Source organism: Anabas testudineus, chromosome 17 (genome assembly GCF_900324465.2).
Source record: "Anabas testudineus chromosome 17, fAnaTes1.2, whole genome shotgun sequence".
Classification (NCBI taxonomy): Eukaryota; Metazoa; Chordata; class Actinopteri; order Anabantiformes; family Anabantidae; genus Anabas; species Anabas testudineus.
Window position 1 is genome coordinate 18,392,895 of NC_046626.1, and position 17,551 is coordinate 18,410,445.

General features: G+C 41.0%; 1 protein-coding gene across 3 annotated transcripts in view; it reads right to left on the bottom strand.

Moving 5' to 3' along the window:
* The window catches only part of zeb1a (zinc finger E-box binding homeobox 1a), a 45,406-nt gene extending 29,463 nt beyond the window's left edge, over nucleotides 1-15,943 (bottom strand). Inside the window, exon 1 of one of the 3 annotated variants that reach the window (XM_026374552.1) lies at nucleotides 15,842-15,943. In XM_026374552.1, coding sequence (XP_026230337.1) covers nucleotides 15,842-15,899 — 58 coding nt within the window. In that variant the 5' untranslated portion in view covers nucleotides 15,900-15,943. Of the gene's footprint in view, nucleotides 1-14,213; nucleotides 14,415-15,841 lie in introns of those variants that run through there. The other 2 variants (XM_026374554.1, XM_026374553.1) reach the window with 2 other exon arrangements.
* Nucleotides 15,944-17,551: the final 1,608 nt, after the last annotated feature.

The following is a 17,551-nucleotide window of genomic DNA, read 5'->3' on the forward strand; positions in this document are numbered from 1 at the left end:
GCTGAATAACACATCTCAAGTTATCATCCAGCTGCTGATTATTTCAATCAACCAATTAAGCTAACTGTTAGATCTTATATCGACGTTTTTCTGGTGGTTAGTGGAAGGACACTGTCGGCTGAGGAAACAGCTGGGTCCAGCCAACTGGCAACCAACAAAACTACTGAAGTGTCCTTGATAGTAAATCCCTACTTGTTCCAGAGCGGCTGTTATGCAGCTGATCCTGACCTGTGACCTCTGTGAGCAAGAGGAGGAATTCTCTATCAGGCATTAATCAAGTATTAGATTGGACAATATCACACAACAAACTGACAGAAAAGATCTGCCAAGGCTGTTCCACGTGCTCTCCATGCAGTGGGTTCAGGACACCCGTGAGACCTTTAACACCACCACCAACCCCCTTTCCCTGTCTTCCGTCTTTCCTGTCACTCTACACTGCAAGTGGGGGTGGGGTTGATCTCTGCTAGGTGTAGCAAGGTTAATATCCTGTCAGTCTCAGTAGGTACTACGAGTCAAACTAGGAAAAGAAAACACTTCTGAGAAATAAATATCTGGTACTTGACTTGTGCTGTTTTTCTACTTTGCATTTTAATACTGTCTCCATAGACCATCCTTCCAAGACTGTTGGGTGTTCACACTAGAAATGTCGTTCAGGTCAATTTATTAGCTCTTTAATCACACATAATACTCTGATTACTCCCTGAGCTTCACCCTGTCCGGGTGCTCAAGTGACAGCTAGAGTGCAGAGTAGAGGACTCTACTATGCCCCCATCTTTGTTTCACACCCTGATTTTCCAGACATGCTTATAATGCATGCAATATGGATCAATAAACTACAGCTCACACAAATGGTGGTTGCTTCATTTTAAGCCATGATTATTTTTTCTTTGATTTGTTTCAGGCAGCATGTGTGGGAAAAAATGTGGGATTCTCAATTTGGAAAGAAACTTCCAGCTGAATTATTCTCTCCTCTCCCCTTACATTAGTCACTGTGAGTTCTAACAGGGAAAAACACTTCCATCTTATCAATAATAATCGCTGTGAGCCTGATTTATGCCCCAGCAGGTAGCACTCATGATCTCATACTCACTACCAGCAGAGCTACATTTTCCTCCTATTCTCACTGTTGAACTCTGCTTAGTATTCATATCACACACACTCTCTCTCTGGCAAAAAACTCATTGGGAAATAGGTCACAAAAGTGTAGACTAGTGTTGGTTACAACAAACTGCTCAACATCAGTTAAAGCTAAGCATGCTGCAAAACATGACGTGCATTTAGCAGCATCTCTATGAGAGATTACTGTGTCTGTTTGGAAGCTAGCCTGTGGGAGAAAGCGTGTATCGCCGTGAGCAGTTCTGTATCTGTGCTATGGTTCACTTGGTTAGGTTGTGCTAAAAAAAGGAACTCGACCAGGCAAAGCTCATGTGGGTCTGATCTGAGATTTAGGGTAAACGTGCCACTGAACACATTCTGAGCTATAATTGCCGTCACGTTAAAAACAGAGGTGAACTTCAAGTTTACATCACTGATTAACTTTGTGATACAGAGACACTTTTCTCAATAAGAACTAAACTTAGAAGTTACTTTCAAAGTTGCACACACTTTAGAGCAATCGAGTCAAATCTCCTAATGATAAGTCACAATCCATCCTAAATGACTGTTTCTTTCAGAAATACACATTACAGTCAAAGCGTCTTTGTGTATTAGAATTTACTCAGGTTTTTTGATTAGAGTAATCCACAACAAAAACAACAGCTCACTTAACTACAAAACATACACATAGAAAACCAAAAACAAGCTTAGGTAATTACCAGAAAATTAATTAGTTTGTCAAGAATCATTTACAACATTACTCTAATTCAGAATTTTAGTAACACAATCCACTGTGTTATTATTACCATACTGTAGTCACTGAACTAAACCACCCGTGTAACTGCAAAGTCACAACTTCCTTTCAGATTAAGTCTTTATGAATGGGTCTGTGTATCCAGTCAGCAGCTTGATTTCATAATCAGGACGCAGATGGAAAACAGACAGGCTTGCAGTTGTTCCCCTCCCTTTCCCCACTACCGATATCTCCATCTTCCAAATCCACCACACAACTTCTCACCATCCCACCATCTTACATCGCATTATTTAATCAGTCCACTGCATTTTTGGCACTGTCAGGACAAAACTGCCCATCTACTGTATGTCAGGCATTGGCAGCAGCTGTGGCAAGCACTGCAGGCAGCTCTTTGGCACATAGCCTCAGCTGGCACGGTAGTTTTGTCCTCACTAAATGAAGACCATGCCGCTGCCGTCTGGATGCCGGGCGGCTATCTAGCTTGCATTGAACGGCTGTCAGCGAGGGGAGCGTCAAGCTGAGAGATGGGACTGTGCCCGGGTACCAGTGAGTTGGCAGTGCCATTCATGTCTGAATGGCAGAGGAACAGAGCAGGGGGTGATCTCCATATGCTATCAGACACTGGATTAACAGTTCATCTGAACCTCTAAGATGATTGAAGGGGGCACAGCCACAGGCATAATATTCTCAAAGAACTTAACCCTAGTACATAACAGCAGCATGTTTAGTATAAATGACAAAGGTTATGGTCCTCACACCATCTACGCAATTCCTCATGTCTAGACACAGAAAAGATTAAGCATTACAGATGCTCCATGTACAAACTGTGAAAATGCTGGCATGTTTTGAGGGTATAATGAGATGCTAGCCTACTTTCCTTTTACAGGTGTGTTTAGGGAAAACATCAAATATAAACAACTCAAGGCTGCTCTGTGCCGGGTAGGCAATAAAAAACAAAGCATAATCCTAAGCCTGCAGGCATACAAAGCAAACTCCCAAGATGTACAGTATAGTCAGTCTGTAAGGATATAAGTATGTGTGTGTGCGCCTGTTTACCCAGCCACACAATGCAGGGAGGAGGGGGAAGGAAAACAGGGACAGGCAGGACCTTCCGAACACAGTTTAGCAAAATGTCAAGTATGCTCACACCACAAGTCTACTGAAATGTCATTGAGGCGAGGAAGCAAAGAGGCGAATGCCACACAGGTGAACGTCAGACAAATATTTATAATTACATGAACTTCTGGACACAAACAAGACCAGTAAGCAAAAATAATGAATGATACAGAGGATATAACTCCAGGCACATAGGCCTGCAAATATACATTTCATACACACTTAAAGCTTCTAAAGGTTTGCTTATTAAAATAGCTGTGTGTGTGTTTTGGACATTATAACCTTTGCAAATGATCTATCTAAGAGTTCTAAAAAGAAGCCAACTAAAGTCAAACCAAATTAATTGCAGAAGCACATTGAAGAGAACAGGCCGGGCACAAAGTGCTTTACATACAGAACTCCGAACAGATCAAATTTAAGTCATAAGACGCAGCTTCACAGAAAGTATGTGTGTTCAGACCAGCTTGGTCTGTTAAGAGGTCCTGGGTTTGGGTGTAGCTTTCCTCCCCTGAAGTGCGGTATAATATAATTGTGCTGAAGGGCTACAGGCTCACACCATGGGAGGAGGTTTTATATCGAAGCCTGTCTGCTGTAACGGTGTCAGGTGGTATTTGAGACCTGTAATGGGGCAGCCACACCTGCTACATTGGGAAGGCTACACACACACACACACACACCAGAGTTTGCTTTTATATCTGATGAGGGCACTGTGTACATAAACAGACAGGACTTGTCTTGACATGGACAGAAGATTGCAAGGGTTCATCTCAAGGAAATTATTGTTTAAGGAAAACAAAATAATACATCGAAAACAGACTTATTTAAATCTGTTTTTATAGCAATCAGATTCAACACACATTATCATATTATTACTGACCAATCAACAATCAGAGGTACCAATCAAAGATTTAAGTTCTAACTTATGGCTGTAAGCCTGCCGTTCTTTTCAGTTGGGGCTGAACACAGGTTCACTACAGGTTGGTGAGATTAACTCCAAACATCTCAAAGCTCACATTAAGATGCCTGTTGCATGAGAACTACAGGGAAAAACAAACTATGTTGATGAAACCCAGTCAAAATGTTAAAGCTGCAGCCTTGGAGCTGCACCTGTGCCAATTCTTTTACAGTGATAACCCAAAAAGGAAAACTGCAGCTCAGTCAGACCTGGATGAGGGCAGAAAATTAAACTTTTTCACCCACTGACTACACTGGTTTCCAAAGGTCAACAGATAAATTGACGTAATGCTGCTAATACAATATTTTAGGACCAAAGTCAAAATTGTTAATTATCAGTTTATTACAACATTTATTAGAAAGCCGGACCTTCAACAGATCCTTATCTGTACTAAGAACACCATTCAACTTTGAATGCCGTCACTTCCTTATCGTGTCTTAAAACAGTTCAGATAAACTGAAACTTGTCCGGACCGCTAATGTGATTTGACATCTGATGTTTATACTTCACTGTGCAAAGTGAAAAAGACAGCTTACCTAGGCAGGTGTGAAGACACCAAAAATGTTTCTTCATCCAGCATTGGTGGACTAAGAAAACAACACACAAGCATAGTGTAACAGGAATGACACCTTTAACTATAGTAAATTAATATTCCATTCAAAAATAGGCCAGTGCACACAACCACCACTGAAGCCATGCAGCAGACCCCTGACTCACATCCTGTCATAACAAACATACCTCCTTAAAATATAGAAGGAAACAATCACACACAAAACATGAAACTTAAAAGTGATTGTATAAAAGTATGTTGATGCAAATAGTCTGACAGCAGCTGTGATATACATACGTACTGTATGTACACAAATACACATGAAGGTGTTGCACACTCGTTTGCCAGATTGACGACAGAGAGCCAAAATCACACTGAAACACAAAAAAACAAAAATAGATGAGGATGTCTGCAGTGCTGTTGCCCCAAATCTCTTGTAGACCGAACAGCTGACACACGCTGCAGCAGCAACGCTGTGCCAAAACTGCTTTGATCAACAGCACAGTGGCATTCTCAGTGGCAGCAGAGATCATGAACACTCAGCAGAAAAAAAATAATCTAATGCAAAGGGAACATCAGTTGGAAGTTCGAGCGATAACGAAACACAGAAATTGGAGGAATATGTTAAACTGTCCTTGCGATCAAAGCTTACAATAATGTAATGATCATTCACAGATGGAAGCCACATGCAGTAATCTATGCCGTTCTAATTAGCACAGGTCAGAGTTAATTAGTAGGATAGTCACTTGACTTTACAGTGTGCAGCGTTTAGGATTTAGCTCCTGTGTCATTAGATTTTTCAGATCCCTTTAATAGCAAAAGCAAGAAAACTATGTATAGACCATTTGCTTATTATGTCTCAATCGCAAAACTGCAGCAGCCACAATATTGCAATATGACTTTCATGTCATGGCTACTTTAGCTGCAGTAAGTTGTATTATTGAGTTAATACAAATGTATGAATGTTACTACTACTGACAATTATTGCAAATCTGACATAGAGCATCATATTTTTACTGTTTCATGGAGTGACTTGAGTCATATGAATCACTGATAGTAAAATAATATATATTCAGATAAAGGGTTTGTGCAGTGTGACTTTCAGACCCTATCAACACCTGCCTAGAACTACTGAGAGGTGGTGATGCCGTTATTATCACAGCTCTGGTACAAACGTGTTGCTTCAAGCCTACAGCTCATCAAAAACTGTGCACTATTTTTTTTTTTTTTCTTGCTCAGCAGCCGCCTCAATTACAGCAGCATCACCCTGGCTGTGTTTTCTCTCTATCCATCCACTCTGGGTGGAATTCATCAGAGCTGGGTGGCCTCCATTAGCTCTCCTCCGTAGGGACAAGACAACCTCTAAAGCATGGCACTCAAGGAGCGCTTTGGGGCCCCACACTTTACTCTAACAGCTTTATCAACTCTGCATCCCTAGAGCAGGACACACACACTCACACTGAATACACACACACTGTACAAACAGACACACAGCCTCTGAAGGGCCCAATTAGCAGCCATCACCTGTAATTCAATAACAACACTCGCTTTCTTTCAGCCTCTCCAGCTCTCTCTTTCACTCGACCATGAATTTGGTTGCATGATTTAAAAGGCATGACTCCTAATGTTCTCCTACATCAAACAAATCTAAATCTACACTGACAGTATATTAACGGATTTGATTAGGCCTACATACTCTGTTTGCACGCAAGAGTTGTCTTCCACCTCCCATCCTTTTTTCTTCACAGCATTCACCTTTACAAGCATCATGCATCATCCCTCCGGCTCACTGCACTGCAAATCAAGCCCACAAGACTCAGGACGGAGGAGCAACACAAAAAGACAATCTTCATTCCACGTCTCTAGTCAATCTCTAATCAAATCCTCTGCTCCATTTCAACGTGTTCAGCCACCATCCACCCTGCTCTGTAGGAGAGACAAGCAGAGACACAACAGTGTTGTCTCCATCCAACTATAAAATTATTTTAACATCACAATAAATAAAGAGTAACATATCCAGAAAGCTTAATAGAGCAACAGTGCGGCAGTACATTATTGACAGTTGTATCATTATTAGCTGACTGACTGAAACAGTTGTTTCTAGATCATCAAATCTCATGGAATTCATGGTACACTTGCAAATGACTACTCATTTTATTAGTTATCAGGCTACCGACCTAACTGTTTGGTGCCTTAAATATGAAAATACCTCCGGTGACTGTGGCTCAGTGAGTAGAGCAGTCCAAACACTCCAACGCTGCTGAGCATTTATGCACAAAATAGCCTAATAAGAGTACGTAGATGCCCAAGTCAATGCTACACAGCTTTAGACTCATGAGAAGTGACAGAGGGTTTTTCATTTTGAGTATGTGTGAACAGGAGATTTGTAAGAACATGCTTTTTTCCCCCCAAGTTACTTTCCAAAAAACCCTAGAGAGATACTGTGAGCATGGCTGAATTCATTTAAAAGTGTGCAAATTGAAGATACTTAACCAATGCTTGCGAACCATTTAGTTTTTAAACAGTGAGGGTTATGTCTTATTTTATAGACACAACAAACAAAAAGGCCTGAAAAAACAGCCACAGCGTAAAAGAGGAAAAATAAATCACTTGACTGTGCTTCTAATCCAATTCTCCACTCCACTCCCACCTATCCTGCTGCTGCTGTGCCCTCTGAGGTCTCTGGGGTGTCTTTACTGATCCAGTCCCCTCCTAACCCACCTGTCCACCGCTCATGATTTATGTCTCCTGAGACCAGTGGGGCTGCTGGGAGGTTGCCTTGGCAGGTCCTACAGTAGGTTTTACTTGTAACTTCAAGCTTGATTCAACCAGAAATACATTTGAATCTTAAAACAATTATTTGATTTGGTAAGTGTTTTCATATAGCTTTGATTTGTTAAAATAAAAAGTAGTTTGGCTTGTTACAGTAACAAAACATTCCTATAAACATAATCTTATAGTGTAAAAAGGCACTAGTGCATGCATGGACGGGAATATACCATGCCACTTGTGCAAAGCAACATTTTTAACTTGGTACAGTGCTATTTAAAGGTAAAACAAAAAATACAGAATCATTTTTTTTCGATGAGTTACAACATAAACGTTTTGCACCTATTTCCAACAATGTGACTGACCTTAACTTTTCTTAAATCAAGGTTACTCTTTATGTTTTCTTAGGGATGCTGAAATAAATATGCATCAAAAAAGCCTGAGTAGTCTGTCAAAATGAAGTGTTATTCTACTTATTCTACTTAATTACTAACGCTACATCTTGACTCGGCCTCTGCTGTGGCTCAGCATTACACCTGAAGACAGACGGCAGCTTCGGCCTCCGTTTTTCACTGATTTCCTTTGAGTTCGAGGAGCCTACAGCCTCTGTTCTGCTTCTCATGGCGGCAGGAGAGAAAGAAACAATGGAGGATAGCAGGATATGCAAATTGTAACACCACCAAAGGAGAGGGACAGGAGTTTCCCACCAGCTGAGTGTGAAAGAGAGCTCCCCCTCTCCCACACACACAAAGTTTGAATGGGACTCTTTCTTTTGATGCACAGTGGTCTGCATGCACACACATCCAACACACTCACACAAACATTTACCCATACCTGGCTATAAACTCATTTAACATTCATGCTAATGCACAGGTTTAGTAATAGGGGAAATTTTTTATCACACAAACTACTTCATATGCATTATCTGAGGTGGATGCTGGTCATCAGCAGCAGCAAAATAAACTGGGCTCTCTCTCCACAGGCTGTCTTTCACAGCTCTGGCTTGGCTAGCAGATTAAGGTTTTAGCTGTTCGCTGCTATGGGAGCCTCTTGAGCACATGAATATTCAGGTGGTTGAATGAGAACGATGAAAGGAAACAGCAAAGCAGGTTACTTGTGGAAATGGGTTAGGACACCTTTAAGAAAAGAGAGCACACATACTAGTTTGGCAGTTCCTCTGAGATTTTATGCACTGGTGGTGCTGGAGGTAAATTTCAGTTCTAGTTCCACATTTGGTTTTGTTTTCAGCGTAGGTGGCAGTGAGCAAACATGTCTTCATAACATCAATTTTAAACAGCATTGTAGGTTTAGAGCAGGATTTAGGTTTACTATAGTCTGTTTTAAATGTGACATGACAGACTATGTACAAAACTTTGTTTTCTAGCAATTGAGTGTTTTGTTCTTAGCTCCAGATTTACATTGTGTTTCTATAAGTCACAGCCATTATAGTCTTTTGAGAAGGGGGCTATCATCTGACGTTTGGGTTGTCCACAGTGAAGATATGGACAGATTAGGGTTTTGTATTTCAAGCACATTTCAGATAAATGTGACACAACTGGGGGCCCTCGGTTTCATATTAAATCAGAGTACAGTGCACATTTCCTTTAAAACCACTAAAAATAGATCTCGTGTTGAGTGTTCATGATTTGCTGGGGGAAATCACACCTGCATGAAAACTATAATGTCTGTAATGGTTCTTTCTATAAAAACAAAAAACTACCATATTTGGCTTATGAAACCTTAAAGCTGTAAGACAACACTTAGACCAGTGCTACCATGAGACTGGGTATCAGTCCACTCTGCTCTGTCCAGCCGCCCCTCTCCATGTTTAGACACAGAGAGTTTGATACTGTAGCTTTAAAAAAAACAAGATAAATTTAAAGTTTTCACTGGAATGAAATGACGTGTGAATGACACATAGACACAACTATTTCTATCCACTGCACTGTTCTCTTCTTTTCTATCTCATTCTAATGAAGTAGACTTCTATATTTGCTCTACACCATTATCATATAGAAGTTCAGCCTACTTTATTTGACTGCAGAGACACTGTACAGATCAGATGTGGGGGCGTATATTATTTAAACCTGTTTAACCTTTGTGTATTTTGCTGTTTGACTATATTGAGTCATCTGCCTTTACTTTCCATGCCTGATCTGCCAAGGTGCCTTTATCAGCCGGTGTCATCTAATTGAAACACCACAGCATCAGCAGGAACTGCTGATTTTCCTTCACAGGCACCAGTTTAATGCATGTAAATCCAAACAAGCAGACCTGTGATGTTATGTAAAGCCTGGAGGAAAGTCGCAGTTTCCCACCTCGATGCTAATACACACACACACACACCAGGGTTCTACTGTGCAAACGTGTCACTCGCATATGCAACTAAATATTGTTGTGTATGTGTGTGCAAATGTCTCTAACTTCCCAATGATGCTGCTTCTAAACTGGTTTTCAATTTGTGAGGACTAAGAGCATTTTATCAGTACTAGAAGATCAACAGATCTAGTACTAATGGTGTCACTGTTTATCGTGCATCTCTGTCTTTCTCTGTTCTCTGTCGATGTTATACTAAAGGCAGGGCTCAGCTCTTTTTCACACACAGAGCAGTGCAGATGGGCCGTGGAGTTAAAATTAAACTCATTACTCGAGTTGACAATAACTATGATTGTTACTGCACATGCATAAAAAGAGCTGATATACTGCAATTATCAACAATGAGCCACACAGAGCATTGATATGAGTAGTTTAAATTGTACTAACTAACTTTAATTCCATGACTAATTGGACACTGGATTCAGGTTGGTTGAACTATCATCAAACCCCAACTATACTCACAAGCTGAATGCTGTTGCATTCATGCACAATGTGTCCAGGTCGTTTGATTAAGATTCTTAATTAAAGAAAGAAATGCCTTATTATTATTTCTTTTCAAAATGCAACTGTGCCTCAATATTTTCATTTAAGTGCACTAGGGACTCAAAAATAAAGATAAGAACAGAGCACAATCTTTCCTCTGTCTGACACACACACACACACACACACACACACACACACACACACACACACACTACTCAATTAGTCAAAGCAGCAGCATCAGTAGCCCTGACGCACCTCCCCCTTTGGACCAAAGAAGGTGATGGGAGGGGTTAATGCTGACTTGCTAAAGACATCCTGTAGTGCTTTGTCATTCCACAGGCCCATTTGTGTAGGGGAAACAGCACACACACTCTCACACACACACTCACACACAAACGTGTAGCCCCCAGCTCTTTAGCACAAGGAGAAAGTAACATGAATAACCGTTGGTCATGGATCAATTAACGGCTACTGTTGACCACAACCACTTCTAACAGCACTCACGACCAGTTCCCATTCCCACTGCTAACAGACAACAACGGTGGTCGTGTGCGTAAATGTTCACATTACAGAAGAAGAAATTGTAAGTTTATGTTTGTGTAACTGCAACTACTGATTATTTATAATGTGTATATTATAATCCAATATTTAAAATCACACTAATATAGTGAGTGTACCAGAATGAACCCAGCCTATAGCATGGCATGTTAGCTGCAAATAAATGAACGGCACTTACTGGTGAACCTTATGATGATATCAAGAAAATTATTAATTTGTACTTTAATACAGGATAAAACATGCTGAAGCTTTTACATTTAACCACCATCTCCTTGAAATGACTGTGTCTGTGTGAACCCTAGTGAGTTTTTTAACCTTGTCACTGTGTGTTATGGTTCAGAAAAACGGTTCTAGTCCACTATGATGATACAAAAATGATTTAAAGAAACAAGCTCAATAAAAAGACTGCAGTCCTCATACTAATGATGCAAAGCTCGCTTGTATTGCACTATACTTCAGCATCTACAGAGAAGCACAGAAAGGATGCCACTCATCTATGTATCAAACAACAGCAAGCTGATCAAAGAGCCTATTACCAGAGAGACATAGTATTCCTTTACTCAAAGCACTTTTATGTCATCAAATGTCTCTTTTATATCACACTGACCTGAAATAAAACAGCCGTCACAGAATAAAGTCATTCAAATCAGTTGTAAACACTACACTTGTCAGTTAAAACACTCCATCTACAGTCATTTTATCAAACATACATGTGCAATTTAGGTAAAAGCAGGACTGAGGATTGTCATGAAATGTGAAAATGCATCCACTTTACAACTATAATTGGGATCAAAAAAGTGAACCCAAACAAAGTCAACTATCCTAACACCCACTCCAAGTACCATTTCTCAAATAGCTTCCAGAGGACAGGCGCACAGATCAGTGAACGCCGAGCCCTGGCTAGACTGCTCGTATGAGCGCTCCAAGCCTAGGAGTAGTCTGCTCTGTTTATCCTGACAAGGTATGTTACCACCAAGCCACATTCCTGTAGTCCCTAAATTGCAGTGTTAGATTACAGCCTAGCTGAGCGTGCACACACAAACATGAAGCACATTAAAGCCAGAGGAAAAGCACTGGATGACGAAACGGTGACCAAAGCAGCAACAGCAGAAAGAGGCAGCGTGCGTGGAGGAACGACACCTGCCATTTACAGTGCAAGTGCAGACACCCAGCGTAAGGTGAACGTGAGCTCAGTGAGCTGCAGTTTCATTTAGTCAAAAACAAAAACAACTTCTCAGCTTATCCTCTGCTCTTTTATGTAGATATATATAGTGAATGTCTGATTTCTATAAAACTGTTTTATGTAATATGCATGCTACTACTTCCCAAAATGTATAGTGTAACACTTTTAATTATAAAAAAGCAGGTGCAGTAAAGGTAAAGTGGATTGTGCTGAGAGTCTCTACAGGCCTACAGCAAGCTTTTATACTTGTGTGTTTACAGTTAAAGTGGGAAATACTTTAAGTAAAGAAACAGTAAGGCCACCTGACTATCTCCTATCATGACCACTTGGAAGGTGAAAATAATACTATTTCAAATCAGCAGCGAATATAACAGTGCAGACGCACCTGAAGATGGGTATCAGATCACGTTTGTGACATGAATGTACACCTGAGCATTAAACTAAATATTAATGGAGTTGTTGCTTACATTCATTTCCTTTCATGTGTTTCCAAATATTTTAACTAGAAGAGGAACTACAGCAAAGAGCAAAGACGAGGTTTGTCTTCCATAACTTTGACTTTGGAGTGGATTTGTTTTTAACCCCACAACTCTCCCTCTAACCAGAAGGGATGACAGATTACCTAATGTGGCTGATAAAAATCTACTAATGACTTTGTTAACCGTTCATTTAGAACATGATTGTGCAACTGAGACCACAAAATCATGCCATGTCAACTTCAACACTATGGTTTGGATGGTAGAAGTCAGATGGTGACTGTCTGTAGAACATACCATTAAAGATTCTAAATTGTTAATTACCATGTTCACTACAGCTGATAATCTGCCAGTAAGTGATGTGCTGACATTTAGGGACAACTAACAAAGTGTGTAATATTTTGTTTTGTAATGTTCTCAGACCACCATCTATAATAATGATAATAGGAAATTAATCTGCAATCACGTTTCAGTCACCTATCAACAAAAATTCTTTGATTTTGTGAACTCCCATATGAAGATTTTCTTATTTTGTCCTATTCTTTAATCACTGTAATTGGAAAGTCTTATGATTATAGACAGATTATGCTCAGATTATTCAATAAATAACTGTTAAATGCAACCCTAACCTAACCCATTATAAACCAGATTCAGCAAACAATTCCTCAGCTAATCACTGTAGGAAATGATAGCTGATTAATTGTTTTAGGCATTTCTTAACAAAAATGCAAAGCTTTCTCTGGCTCCAGCTTTTTAAATGTGAGGCTTAGCTGCTTTTCTATGCTATAAAAATTAATACATTGGATAGAATTAATCAAGTTATTGACAAAATAATGTTTGATAAAAATCAATTATTATCATATTTGGTTCCATAATGATGAATGTAAATTGAAATGAATCTCAGTCACTTGAGAAAAACAAGGTGAAGTTAAAGTTACGCCCATCTATATTGTGTTTACTCACTTTTTAATACATGGCAGCAGTATTAGGTAGTGACCATATGAATAGTTAAAACATTACAAACACAAATCACTATTGTGACAGGAGAGCAGCTGTTTGCCTCATCATGGTGAGGCTGGAGGTCACGGTGCATTAGCACAGACTCCTGTTTGGTATAAATGAATAATAACAAGTGAACGAGCAGCATGTGTCATTGGAGAAGTGGAGTCTAGTAAAATGGACTGAGGCATGTTGAAACCATAACTGGCTTTCACTCTTAGCAGATGAAAGGGTGCGCACCTAATCACAACACGATTTGCCATCTTGATTGTGTGCCCCGTTACACGGACCACGGTGCGCTCCTTTCACCGTATAATCTCATTTAACGTGTCACAGTTTGGACATTAAACGAAATAATACGCACAGGAGCACCATCCTCAAATAGGATATCACGGGGGAAATCGGTTAAAATACACCTTTATAGGTGTTGCATCACCTTGCGTACCTGTCTCCGGTCCAGAAAAAAAGCACTAAGCACAACCCCGCCTTCACTGCAGTAATGGTACTGACCGCCATTCCCTTCCGCACACCGCTCAGGAAATTGTATAACGAATTACCGCAACACAATAGATGGAAACGAGAGGTTTGACGGTGTGAGCCCCTGTCTGTGCTGTTAATGCACATGCACGGTAAGAAATAGAGGTATAACCACCTTGTGCACCGCTCGTATTCTTGGGTACAGACACACGCACATAGAACTGCAGGGTGCACTCGACCAAACGAGGCATCCAGTCCACAAAAACGCACAAAAAGGGGAAATAAAACCCAAACAAGTGGGTCAGCAATGCGTGTGGATGAGATAAATCCCGCGAGAATGAAGGGAGGCGAGCATCCAGACGAAGCTGGTACGGCACACGGTGAAAACTACAAAAAATAAAATATATAAGAATAATCTCTACCTGCACAAGTTGACATTTGGAGAGGTTTTTCCTGGCTCCTCACGATGCACAGAGCCGGAGAGCGGATCCTGTTCCGTCAGCGATCGAGAGCCGCAGGTGTTATTTGTGTTTATTTCTAGGCCATTTGTCAGCCCCGTTATCCGCGTTCAGGTAAACATGATGATGATGATGGTGGTGATGATGGCTCCTGTGCGGACGCACAGAGTCACCGTCGTGTCGTCAGCAGGAGGAGGAAAAAAAAAAAGGTGCTTTCCAGCCTCTCGACTCGCACACCTCATCACACCGTCCAATATATATATTTATATATATGGGTTTACTTTTTTATTGGTTCATACGACGTGAGAGGGGGGAGTACAGGTAAGGAACCGTCCAATGAGGGACTTTAAAGTTATTACACCAACCTACCTTTAAATATTATTTCCATGACTTCATCACAGGTGGGCTAAAGATACTCTTATTGTGTAGGACCAAGTCCCACCCACCTAACACCTATTTTGACCTATTTTATGATGAGATCATCGGGATAAACCCCCTGTAGAGGATTACTACAACCGTGTCTGGCATGTGCAAATACTAATAAAGTAAATATAATACCAAAAGTATACTGTGAGTCCATGCATTCACTTAGAAACTGAAAGAAACATTGCACTGCGATGTCTCCAATGCAGCCAAAACAACTTTTATTTTCAGTATTGCTAACGTTTCACAACCCCGATTGTACAAGTGCAAAAAGAAATAGTCTAAAAACTGCAATATGATAAATTTGCAGGTTACACAACAAGAAAACCATGTTGAATAACAACATTTGCAGGATTAGTGAAGCTAAACTGGTGTGGATGATGGTGAAATGCATGCATGAGCATAGCATAAATGTCCCTTTATGATAATAAGCAACTTAATTTGCAGTCTTACCTTAAATTTAAAAAAAAAAGCATACGGTGTTGCAGTTGGAGCAGGGTGGAGTGAAGTGGGGATAAAACAAACATCCCATCTCTTTTGCCATCACCGGATCCGACCAAAACCCATGCAAAACATCCCATGCATTCACCGCAACTGCACCATTTCCAACCTGGCCATCAAAACAAAACAGCTAAAGTGGCATTCACTTGAATTACACCGACAGACTGAACCGTGCGGGGCCGTGCGAGCAGCGAGTTAGCACCGAACTAACCCCGCAACAACCTCGCCCTAAAAAAAAAAAAAAAATCATCCGCTAAACTCCAAACTGCGTTTCACACGGGCCACGTTGTTATGTGAAAGCCCCGCAACCTGCCGCCAAGTGCGGCTGCGGGTGGAAAAAGTGGCCGAAAAAGTCCAGAGACAACGAGGGGAAAAGTAAAACTACCGCACTCGAGGGTGAAGCGCTCCTCGGGTTATTATCGCACGGATAACGGTTCACTCCGCCCGGGCGGCCCCTGGCACCGCCAGGCGGACAGAGAGCAGCCAGCCAGGTATAACGGTACACCACCACACGGGGCATGGACGCAGCCGTGCGCCCCCCGAAACTCTGCGAAACGAGCTCCAACTCCCTCCCAACAAGTCTCCACAAGGAGTTCACCGAGTGGGAGACTCGCAGGCAGCCCGGCCGGGGTCGCGCCGGCGGCGGCTCCGGAGGAGTGTGGACTTACCGCTGCTCCGCTTCGGGTTCGCCTGTTTTCTGCGCTTACACCTGGGGCCATCCGCCATGATCCTCTCGCTGAATCTGAAACGCAGCCGCTCGCGAGTCACCTCCACCCTCCTCCTCCCGTGTCTCCCTCCTCCTCACCCTTCCTCACCCCTCCCTCCCCCCGTCCGCTTTACGACATCACCTTCCCACCGCAAAAAAAAAAAACAAAAAAAACAACACCTGGTTTACGACACACTGGCCGCCTTTACGGCATCACCTTCCTTGAACACCTCAGCACGTGGCCCCTCCTACTGGCCGCACATGGGGGTGTGTGAGCGGACTGCTGTTTCCAAACGGTGGTCCTGCAGCCCTGTCGGGGTCGGCCCCAGACCCGCAGAGTCCCAGCTCGTCCTCAAAAACACAAGTGCAAAGTGATTTTGTGCAGCCTGAAATGGAGAAGTGTGACCACAAAGTAGAGCTAAAGGGAAACGTGTCACTTAGAAGAAGTGGTGGAGGAACTAAGCTAATTATAAATCTTTTACTTAGCCTACTTTAAGTAAAGGTACACCTGAGGAAACAATACAAGGAGCAGATGGAACTAAATAACTAAAGTAGCCTCGAGTCTAATGTCAGAGATTATTATATACAGCCCAGGTATTAATTATTATCATTATTATTAATTATTATTAATTATTTATGCAAAATAACAACTGTTTTGTTGTTTAACCACATGAGAAGCTGTACAGTACCAAAATCGAATCAGCACCTGAAGGGGTCACAGGCAGAAATGGGTGTGAATCTCTGGTTTATGTATTTGGAAAGGTTAAGCTATTATATTGCATCTTATTCTGAAAGGTAACTAGTATCCAAACTAGAGCTTTCAGTCAGATAAATGCAGGCGAGTAACAATCACAATATTTTCCTATAAAATGCGTAAAATGAATCTAAATAATCTGAATATTCAAGTAAACATTCAGATCAGTAAGCTGTAATAGTACCATGTTATAAAAATCTTGAAATTAGTTCAATTAGTGACAGAGGAAGTGATCATGTACTGTCCTAATGCACAATTACCACTTTCTAACAACGATGAAGTACTTAAATACGTAAATAATAAGGAAAATATACATAAATATCCTCAACATTTCTCAAAATAAATTAAAAAAAAAAAATCTTCACAACTAAGGAGCTGAAACCATGAAATTTAAAGTAACTTGCCCTAGAAATTAAATTTAAAGTAGGAAAAACCCAATAAATGTAATGGCAATAAAAATAGAAGAAAGTATGAGAAGAAATATAGAGGGAGAGGGATGAAAAAATATTCAAGCACAAATACCTTTATCTCAAATTAACAGTAAGCGCAGTACTTGAGTAAAAGTACTTAGTTACATTTATATTATTGGTGAATGGTGATGTTGTTCTTCTTGTGTCCCACATGTTTGAACATCCACATGTTCCTATCCTAGAGGATAAAAGTTCCCGTCCTGGAGTGTGCAGCAGTTGTTGTTGTTTCTTTGACTTACAGATATAGTATTGTGATTGTACTGTAACTAAGATAAAAGTGTTGTCACCGTGTGACACCTGTGAAGCGAAGCAGTGTCGTGCACAGTGTGCAAATACATAAAGTGCCGTTTTGTCCTCAGCGGGGACAGAAGTTCAATGACAGTTCACAGCAGGTCATGGGAGTGGCCACATCCAACAAGCTATTCTTGTACCTGACGATGATGATGAT